We start from the raw sequence: 11,313 nt of genomic DNA, 5'->3' as shown, positions 1-11,313 counted from the left end.
ATGTGACGATGCAGGTGCATAGATCATAGATGGCGAAGAAGTGCTACGCCAGGAGTATATATACGACAAGTGGCCGGAGTGTCAGGCCCAGGTGTACCGGTTTCCAGTTTCCGAGCGATAGGCAGTAGTTAGTTTAGGTTCACGCTAATGCGAGAGAGGGATACGAACTCATGTACTGATTGTGATAGCTCTTCTCACGTATATCATTGTTTAGATGGATGACGATGTATTTGCTAGTAATCGAGACTTGTATCGCTATTTTCGAGATTGATGACGAGAGACCACTTTGTGTTGGATGATGATTATGATGATGACATGATTTGATGAGACTAATTGTATGTATATGCTATGATTACATTTATATGTGTATGATATGCTAAAGATTATTGTATAAAGCATATTCAAATACAAAACAAATATGCAGGAAAAAAACTAATAAAACTAGTAGTAGCGAGGGAGGAAATTTAGCAGTAGCGCCACCTTACCAGTAGCGCTTCCCTGTAAACAGCGCTGCAGATAATATCAGTAGCGCCCTTCTCTAAAGAGCGCTACAACTATTCATGTATAGCAGTAGCGTGGAACAATAGGCGCTACTGCTATACGTTAGCTGTAGCGCCTTATTAGTAGCGCCGGTCCCAGCGCTACTGAGAGGCCCAAAACCCGCGCTGCTGCTAGGCTTTTCCTTAGTAGTGCGTGCCCATCCGCAGATCGAGCGAGGGGCGAGGCAGCGCCCAGATCCACCGCCCTGCCGGAACGAGATGCAGCATCGGATCCCTCCTCTAGCGGCGCCGCGGCCATGGCAAGGATCCGAAGCAGGTCAGCCGGCGGCGGCCATGGCGCATCTCTCTTCTCAGGCGGGGCAGCCGTCGTCAAGGGGCACAAGTGGATGCGCGGGAGCCACGTGATGCGGTGGGACTGCCACGGCCTCCCCGTCGAGTTCAAGATCGACAAGCTCATCGGCACCACCAACCGCCAGCAGGTGCTCGACCTCGGCATCGGCAAGTACAACGAGACCTGTCGCAGCATCGTCGCCAAGCACATCCCTGAGTGGGAGGCCGTCGTCATGCGCTTGGGGAGGTGGATCGACTACAAGGCCGACTGCACGGGGAGGTGGTCCATCGCCTTGGCCGTCCTAACCGTCGGCTTCTCTCCTCTAAGTTATCCCACTGATTCCTCCCCTCTGCTTATCTCCCATGCTCTATGTGCTAAATCTTATGATGGCCTTGGCGCCATGGAAATTTCTGCTTTGGCCATAAGATGTTGGACTTGCTGTCATCTTGGATTGATTATAATCTTGCTGTTGTCCTGGCTTCTCAGAACTAAGAATAGTAACCCTCCAAAGTGATAATATTCAGAAGCTCGTTGCACATTTAGCTCTCAAGAATTGTTCTACTCACAATTTATATCAAACTTCTTAGACATTCAGTTCAGCTAGGACCAGGAGCTAGTAGTTGAGAGCTCGAGTTGTTGCACAATGCCAAGAACTTTGACTCAATTTGGTAGTCCTAGTGCTGGCTGCTGCTACTGTAATTCTAGATAAGATGATAATAAATTTATGTAATTATTAAGCTCATGAGGTGATGATGATAAACTAGGATACGTATTGAAGTGTATGTATTACATGGTTACTATCTCATTGCAATTTTTGTTTGTTTGGTATACATTTATTAATCAGGCTGCTAAAATAAAAATGTTGTGTGCTTTCATTGCCTGCATGTTCAGTTAACTGAGAGCCAGCTACCTGCAAGGTTGTTTGAAGGTCTAATGATGTGTGAAGAGCAGGCTTGCAATGCCTGTCTTTTCTCATACTGCTCCAAATGTAACTATGGCCTTCTCACGAGGGGATTCTATGGTATGTCCCCATTTCTCTTTGTAGGTAAAGATACCGTTGGCATATAATATCACCAGCATGTTTTCATAAACAAAATTAAAAATGTTGATTTTGGTCCAGATGGGTGTCTGCGCAATTTAGCCTTTCTGTTTCCTGCGTCCCTAGTTTAGGTGTGTGTTCAAGCAAAAAAGGTGGGTGTTGATGTTGTTATTGTGTCCTGGAGCCTCGAGTAAAGGGCAAGGACGCAATGCTTGTCTTTCTCATACTGCTCCAAAGAGTAACCGTGGCCTTCTCATGGAGAGTATGATGCCTTGTATAGGTAATTAGTATTATGTCCATGTTGTTGTTGGCTAAATGGTAATGGCACATCAGAATATACACACATGAGTGTATCATAACAATTGGCAGAGTCACCAGAATATATACACATTAAATCTATTGTTCTGTTTTCTCATTGTGCTGCATATGATTCTAACTCCACTATTTCTGTTTTTCTTTACCACCTTATCCAACATTGTAGATTCCTGTATTGATGCATGCCAACTATGAATATGATCTTGTATTAAGCTTTAGCTGGCTGTTAATTATGTTGTGCTAGCTGCTGACTAACCATGGCATGTGGCGGCTGGGTGTTTCTTTTAGGCGCAGGTGACTTGTACACGAAGTTGTACGACTAGCTAAATGGTCATGATTGGCGATGGAGAGCTTGCACCTTGAAGTTGGGATTTTCCAGTTATGTTAATTTCGTGATGGGGTAAGTGACGCTCCAGGACCATGGTTGTGATGTGCTTGGTTTTAGTGGTCCTGATGTTAATTTGCTGCTACTCCAAATTTGCTTACATGCTTGATTAAATTTCATTGTTTGCCAATTAAGTTGCTTGCTTGATGCGCCAAGATTCAGTAGAATCTTGACTATCAATTGGTTTTGTTAGTTTCCTCCCAAGTTAAAGTGAAGTTGTTAGAAATAGGTGGCTGTTATCCAATTGGTTCAGTAGAATAAAAATTGATGGCTGACATGTGTTGTTTGCTATCTTTTATCTCACCTTATGTTGTTAAAGTTATCTTCTCTTGTCTAGGTTTTTGCTGTGGTAACTATTAATTTGGAAGATACAGTGATGGCCAATTATATGTATATATCCACACAACAAATATTCCATATTGTATTATGGTTATGCTACTAGTATCACCAGTAATTTCTAGCTCTAGCACCTTTGTCTTTCTTTACTGTCTTCATATGTACTGTTTGCTCAAAATTAAGTATAAGTTAGGCCACCATGTTAAGGATAACCTGAGAACAGTTGCTCTTGTATGTCTTTATTAAGGTTGGCTAGCCTTATAAATGTCGTTCTTCTTTCATCTATAGGACAATATCATGTATATGTTTTTGTGGTTTGAACTTTGTATATGTTCATTCAGTTTGAACACTGCATGACATGAAGTAGTTATTTTCTGTGTTTTTCTCAACTTGTTTTTGCTGTCACTTCATACATACTTAATTTGTACTTGAAGTTGTGGGTTAACGATGGTGCTTTTGTTCTACTTGAATGCACTGGTACCCCCATCATCGAGCGCATGGAAGCAACGGTGGCAAGATGGTCCGTGTGCGTCATCAAGCACACCATGGCGCTAATTCACCTCCTCACAGATGCCAACTCAATCCAGATCATCGCGATGCTATCATCCTTTGGTATCTCTCTTCGCTCCCTTTATTCTCTCGTGAGTATGCGTGCTCTGACTAGTAATGTTAAATCTTGCCTGTTGAATGGTGGTTGCGGTAGTAGAATGGTATTGTTGTTTAGGCGCAATTTGTTGCAGTGAAGTTTTTTGCTCGACCCGCACATGTGCAATGCATATTCATATCGTGTCCCTGTTTTCTTGTATGAATGAGTATCTCATTTCATATTCATATCGTGTCTCTGTTTTCTTGTATGAATGAGTATCTCATTTTAGCTATCTAGAGAACAAAAAGTATGGTACTAGCTGAATTTGTGTCGTCAATCTAATATAAATAACTGTCATTTTTTGAATGGTCTCTTCTTGGTATATTGGTTCCAGTTTTTCTAATTCTATTCGGCTGATTTTTTTAACGCTAATTCTTCTCTGTTGATTCATCTAATAGGGTGACCGTGGAGGGCATATCACCGTTCTGTTAGCCCAGTCCTGACAGGAGCAGGTGCCTAGTTTACGATCGCTATCGAAGGAGCTCCATGCTGAAGAACATAGCTTGTAATCGTATCTTGTTATTACAATGTGGAGCTTGTAGTCGTGATTGCCTACTTTAAGAGATTGTAGCTAATTATTACACTTGTAGTGCTTCTGGTAGAGCTTGTATATGTTAGAGCTTATTACGTGTAGAGCTTGTAAAGTATATGTTAGAGCTTATTACCTGTTATTTGTACAATAGGAGCTCTGTACTGAATCTGGAGTATTACGTGTGTTTTTTGTTTGTGCCAATTTGAATACTGGTTATATTTTTCCTGTTAAATTGAAATATGAAGAATATGACCTTGCTAGCTGGGGCCCACTTACCAAAACCTGACAATTGGGACCCATTTGACTAGTGCAAAAAAACTGAAGCTGTTGAGGCAAAAAGGCCATGGCCCAGAAATTAAAAAGGCCGAATAGTTGGGCCTGGCCCATATAGCTGACCGAAATTAATAAGAAAAAAATATATGTAAGGCTGAATTGTTGGGCTCAGCCCATGTAAAACACCAAATTGGACCGGGCCGATTCTAATTTACGACCTTTTCAATTGGTCGCAATTTTGCCACGTCGGATCCGACGTGGCCTTGGCAGACAGCCAGTGACCAAAACAAAATGTCGTTGGTTCAACGACCTTTTGTTTTGGCCGTAAACGTCTACGACCTTATCCCGAAGAAGGTCGTTAATTTTAGTTTACGATGGCCAACTTTTGACCATCTTTTTTTGGTCAAAAAAAGGTCACAGATGGAAAACAATGACCATTCAGTGACCAATAGTGATGGTCTCAAGTTGAAGTATTTCTTGTAGTGCATTCATAATGGTTTTGTTCTTCTTTACAGGCTAATTACATGATAAATGCAATTGGAACGAAATGGTAGTAACACAGGAACTGACATAGAGCAGATGTTAGTTGATGAAACCACACACTCCAAGACCCTGCCATTATCACGTATTGAGGACATCACACGTAGTTTCTCCGAGGACCGGGAGATTGGAAGCAGTGGATTTGCAATGGTTTACAAGGTACTCCCTCCGTTCCAAAATAGATGACTCAACTTTGTACTTACAAAGTTGAGTCATCTATTTTGGAACGGAGGGAGTAGTATGCATAACGCAGGTGTTCTAGTATTAATCACGCTTGATTTGGAAACTCAAACATATGCTCATACATGTGAGTGATAGGGAATACTTGATGATAGCGCGGTCACCATGAAGAGGCTATCCAATGCTTTTATGGATGAAACACAATTTCATCGAGGGGTTGAATGCCTGATGCGGGTAAAGCATAAAAATGTGTAAGGTTTTTGGGATATTGTGCTGAAGACTACCAAAAACTGCTTTACTTTGAGTATAGACCTAAAGGGAGTCTCGATAAGTATATCATCGGTACGACCATGTATCGTATAAGCTTCTCTTTATTTTATATATTCATGTACTACAAATTGTAACATGCATCATTTGGTATTCAAAAGTTAATGCATCAAGTGTCTCATGTAATAAACCTAATTTCTCCTATCCCCTTTATAGATGCATATCCCGAGTGGGGAACATGTCATAAAACAATCTAAGGGATTTGTGAGGGTCTACAGTAGCTTCATGATAACCATATCATTCACTTGGACCCGAAACCCGCCAATATACTACTTGACGATAACATGCTGCCGATATCACCGATTTTGAACTACCAAGATGTTTTGACGAAAATCAAAGTTGGGATATTACCAAAACTACAGTAGCAACAATGTAAGCTAACTCACTTATTGAAGCTCGGTAATTTGTCCTATGTTATTTATATTGCACTATCGTTGAACTCCCTCCGTTTTTGTTTACTCCTCATATTAGATTTGACTGAAGTCAAACTTTATAAAGATTGACCAAGTTTGTAGAAAACAATATGAACATTTACAGTAATAATTTTATATGATGTGAAAATATATTCAATGATGAATTCAATGGTATTGATTTGGTGGCGTATTTGTTAATATATTTTCTACAAACTTGTTAAAAGTATATAAAGTTTGACTTCAGATTAAGTTAATATGTGGAGTAAATAAAAATGAAGGGATTACATTAATTGACGGAACTTCATATTTTCATACAGTGGATATTTGGCACATGAACTTCGTGAACGGGATGTAATCACACGCAGTGCTGACTTTGTATAGTCTCGGTGTTATTATGATAGAAATACTGACTGGACAGAAGGGTTACTAATCTACTACGGATGTATGGAAAATATATTGCCACTGCTACAAACATAATAACTCAATATCATTTTTGGCTAAGAAGAATTGACTCCAAAATAATTGTCACGATTCGACTTCACATATTTCCATTACATTTTCGTTTGAGATTTGACATAATATCATTTATGGAGGAAGAACATCTAATAGTGGAAAGCACAAATTGGATGCAAAAGAATCAACACAACATATTACCTTTTATTTATTTTTGTTAATTTGATGCTTCATTTCTGAAAGTTCAATTTTACATGGTGATAGATCTGACTACTTGGGGCAGATTGTACTTTTCAGAAAGAAAAAAAGTGTTGTTAGTTTGATGGCTGAATATATATATTTTTTTCGAAAAGGAGGATAACCTCCAGCCTCTGCATCAGTCGATGCATGCCATATTATTAAAAAGCGTAACAAAGTCTCACAATCCAAGTAAGCTAAAAAATTGCTGAATGTATATGGTTGGCATATACCATAAATATTTAAATTTCTTATATGAAAAGATGGAGTTGATACATTTGAATCATACCTCAAGACTACAAAATTTTGGGTACTTGAAAGTTGGAGTTGTGGGTTGGAGAGATCACAACGAGATACATTATGCGATCGAATATGAGAATGCTACGAGACAAATTTAGAGTCCAGAGACTTCAATCCTAAGAAGAGACCAGCTCGTGCATGTGATATTATTGACATGCTTCACAAATGTCTAGGTATATATCTTAAAAAATTAAGAGTTTCTTCCTTAAATTTTGAGATGCAATACATACCACATGCATCCTTGCACTAGAACCGTTTGAATTGCTACAGGTTGGGCTTTGGTACTTCAGGAACAGGGACAGGGGTTCCATGACGTTAGTTGCTTTACTCACATATCCCTATTTAGACACTAGGCCCTTTTCTAGATACTATATATATTCCATAATACTAGTAGTTTCAAGCGTGTGTCCTCCTCCATAGCCAAATCCAATACCAATAGCTTCTTCGATGACATTCACGACGATGGCCTTGGCCGCGCACCACGCCTCATTGAAGACGGCGGCATGGCAGTCGAGTAGACAAGTGAAGAAGTGTCGTCCGAGGCCGCCATCCTCCTCTGTAGCTCGTCGGGCAGTGCGGAGGCTACCATCCTCCTTTGTAGATCATCGGGTGGTGGGAAGGCCCCCGTCCTCCACCGGAGCTCGTCCAGTAGTGGGGAGACCGCCATCCCGTGGTAGAGCATGGTGATCTTGCCAGGTTGCAGCCTCCTCCAGCTCGTCTGACCGCGCATGGGGCAGATCCGGGGATGATGTAGGTGGTGTCGGCGCCACATACATGGATCCGACAGGGGACAGACATGTGGGTACGGTCCGTGAGGTAGGTGCATGTTGGGCCGGCCTGGACTACGCCAAGGGGTTGGCATACGAGGTGGAAGGGCTGCTCATGTAGTGTTTGAAGAAATGCCAAGAAGAAAGGGAGAGGAGGAAGAAGAAGAAGACCAAGCCAATTTGCCTGCGTGGCATTTTTTCTACCAACTCAGCCTGATGGGTGGGCCCGGTCAATTAGTGACATCATCCAAATGCTTAGCATATACCATCAATGTTTTTTGCCACGGTTAATTTCTCAGTGTCATGCATTCTGCAATATTTTATAAAGTGGTGGTTTTTTGTGTTGTGTGACACAGATTGTGATGGTTGTGTGTTGATTTTACTCTATTGGCTAAGTACTATAAACAGCTTTTAAAAAAAAAATATCTTTGTTATGCCAATTTAGATCATTATAGTTTATGCTTCTTAGAAATGATGAATTTGTAAACATATAGTTTCTTGGTATTTTTCCAATCTAACAAAATGCAATTAGATACCTCTAATCCCGCAAAAAATAAAAAGACTAGATAGTTGTAAGATACTGAGTCAACAAATAAGGTATCTTGTCCACATACGAGTGGCAATGTAGAGTAGCCCAACAACATACAACCACATACAGGCTCTGCTCTGTGGCCAGAATTGAAGTTAGTGGTTGATTATTAGTGGCCCGAGCGTGAGAATTATTGGTCGATCTTATCGTACCCTACCCCGCTGCCTTGCCTGCTATGAGAATCAATGATCGATCTTATCTAGCAAGACATATTTCAGATTTTTTTTAGGCTAAAATTACAAGATTTTGCAATGCATTTTTGTTTGTAGGAGTCTCATAGTTTACGTTTCTTTGCAAGGATATCCCACCACGTCTTCATCGCGTATTCACTAATTTATCAGTCGAACGTGGTTGATCGGCCCATTCCGTCTATTTATGAGAGCAGACCTGGTCACATGGTCCTGCGTAGTAATGAAGAAGATAATGGAAATTTGTGGCGTGCCATGCAGCATAATTCAAACGATGATCAATGAGTGAGTACAATGGCGTTGCACGCACCTTTCTCCAGGCCCATTCTGCACCGATTTTCCACACACACGATTGATCTAGTTTTAAGGCACACCACGACTTTTCTCCACAGAAGGCCTATAAATGGCGGAACTTGGTGCCATAATCTATCAGGCACCACCCAAGATCGATCATGAAGCCATACATGCCCACGGTACTGAGACCCCCTAGGGTGGTGGCCATCCTGGCCGTGGTCCTGGCGGCGGCGCTCGCCACAGCCGTGAACGCTCAGCAGTGCGGCTCCCAGGCTGGTGGCGCGACGTGCGCAAACTGTCTCTGCTGCAGCAAATTCGGGTACTGCGGCAGCGGCGACGCCTACTGCGGTGCCGGCTGTCAGAGCCAGTGCAGCGGCTGCGGCCCCACCCCTCCCGGCCCCAGCCCCGGCGGGGGCGTGTCGTCCATCATCTCCAGGGACCTCTTCGAGCGGCTCCTTCTTCACCGCAATGACTGCCAAGAGGCCCGCGGGTTCTACACGTACGACGCCTTCCTCGCCGCCGCCGCCGCGTTCCCGTCATTCGGCACCACGGGGAGCACGGAGACGCGGAAGCGGGAGGTGGCGGCCTTCCTGGGGCAAACTTCCCACGAGACCACTGGCGGGTGGCCCGCGGCGCCCGACGGACCGTACGCCTGGGGCTACTGCTTCAAGCAGGAGCAGGGCTCGCCGGGAAGCTACTGCGAGCCAAAGCCGGAGTGGCCGTGCGCGTCGGGCAAGAAATACTACGGTCGCGGCCCCATCCAGCTCTCATGGAACTACAACTATGGCCCCGCGGGGCGTGCCATCGGGGTGGACCTGCTCAACAACCCGGACCTGGTCGCCGCGGACGCGACGGTGTCGTTTAAGACGGCGTTATGGTTTTGGATGACGGCTCAGGCGAACAAGCCGTCGTCCCATGCCGTGATCACAGGCCAATGGACCCCGTCGGGCACGGACAACGCTGCTGGTCGGGTGCCTGGGTACGGTGTCATCACCAACATAATCAACGGCGGGCTCGAGTGCGGTAGGGGGCAGGATGACCGTGTTGCTAACCGGATCGGGTTCTACAAGCGCTACTGCGATGTCCTCGGCGTTGGCTATGGTAACAACCTCGACTGCTACAACCAGAGGCCGTTTAACAGTGGGCTCTCGATGGGGCTTGCCACTGAGTGACAACATACTAAGACTGTGAGCGAGTCCTCCATGCATGGATGTATGAATGTGATCACCCATAAATAAGCTTGAGAAGTACTGTTTGGGTAAATTTCCCATTGTTGTGTGAGTATCTCTCGACTCGGTGTAGAGGTTGAGAATGTTGCATCTTTATTAAAAGGACTTTGCTACACCTACGTAATTTAGCTACGTAAGCTTATGTACTAGCTGATTTGGCCTATTTTCGTTGGATGACAAATTAGGCCCAGGCCCACATCGTGAAAATCGGAGGGGAGGGGGGAGGGGGACGAGACTTGCCGTAGGATGAAGTGGGAGCACGGATGGGAGCATGGGGAGGGAGCAGGCAAGCCGGATCCGGGGGAGGGGGCTGATTAGTTTAGAAAGGAAATTATGTAGATAGATTGCGTAGGTCTAGCATTATTGTTATTAAAAACATGTCCTTCTGTGTTCTTGATACGAGGCACACTTGACCCAAGATTGATTACCGTCATAATATGTGGATCTTGAGCATGTTTCGTGTTGGATAGATAGATATACATCCATGCTTACAGTTTATTTTTGACCTTGGAAGTAACTTTTGCCAAGCGGAATTGAGGGGTAGAAAGTTGAATTTTATGATAAATATGGGGTCAACACAAGTTCCTCATCTTCTATTTTTACTTGGAGACACCAAGCGTCACCAAGAAGGGGTTGGAGCTGGATGGTTTTATTTGAGATGACACCGGCATCATTGTCGGTGCGACGTCACCGCAATCCTAAAACCTACTCCCTCCGTTCTTAAAACAGTGTACTTTCAACTTCGTTGGAGGGTCAAACTATCTCAAAATTTGACCGAGTTTGTGCAAAAATATATCAATGTTTGTGAAATCAAATAGATATATGATGAAGATATATTTTCATGAATCTAATGCTACTAATTTGATGGCCCAAATGTTGGTGTATTATTGTATAAATCCTGTCAAACATAAAAAAAGTTTGACTTTTCAACAAAGTTTGAAGTACACTTTTTCAAAGACGGAGGGAGTACTACACAAAGAATGAGAGACGAGAATCCCTTCCCGTCTACCTCACAGCACAGGGCAACAGTCGGATCCGAAGGGGCGAGGAGATTGATCTGGCGTGGCGGCTATGATCTTGTTTGTAAGGAAACAAGAAGTCGAGGGTGATGGCTGCAAATTGTTAGGGACTTGATTGCAAGATTATGTTGTTTGTGAGGATGCAAAAAGAATTGTTTGTATGAGAAAGCGGTCGAGGTTGATGCATGTACGTACACCGGTACGGTTGAACACTCGAACTTGAACAGCAGCAGAATTAGCTAGCGTGTAGTGTGAGCACTTGAACATGTATGGTCAAATACATGATTAACATTATTTTTAATATATTTTTAATGTCTACTTTTCTCCATACACATTTTTCATTTTTATATACATCAGGAACATTTTTTTATACATGTTAGCATTATTTCAAATATATATTTTGATGTCTATTTTTCTCAT

General features: G+C 43.1%; 1 protein-coding gene across 1 annotated transcript; it reads left to right on the top strand.

The window, feature by feature from the left end:
* The first annotated feature begins 8,744 nt into the window (after positions 1–8,744).
* Positions 8,745–9,993, top strand: LOC123055413 (26 kDa endochitinase 1-like). Its single transcript, XM_044479428.1, has one exon. The coding sequence runs from the start codon at positions 8,804–8,806 to the stop codon at positions 9,815–9,817; it is 1,014 nt and encodes a 337-aa protein (XP_044335363.1). The 5' UTR covers positions 8,745–8,803; the 3' UTR covers positions 9,818–9,993.
* Positions 9,994–11,313: the final 1,320 nt, after the last annotated feature.

Source organism: Triticum aestivum, chromosome 2D (genome assembly GCF_018294505.1).
Source record: "Triticum aestivum cultivar Chinese Spring chromosome 2D, IWGSC CS RefSeq v2.1, whole genome shotgun sequence".
In the NCBI taxonomy this organism is placed as follows: domain Eukaryota; kingdom Viridiplantae; phylum Streptophyta; class Magnoliopsida; order Poales; family Poaceae; genus Triticum; species Triticum aestivum.
This window is presented reverse-complemented; position numbering and strand designations above follow the sequence as displayed.

Coding starts and splice junctions, on each gene's coding strand:
- LOC123055413 (XM_044479428.1), top strand. CDS start 8,804: ATGAAGCCATACATGCCCACGGTACTGAGACCCCCTAGGGTGGTGGCC.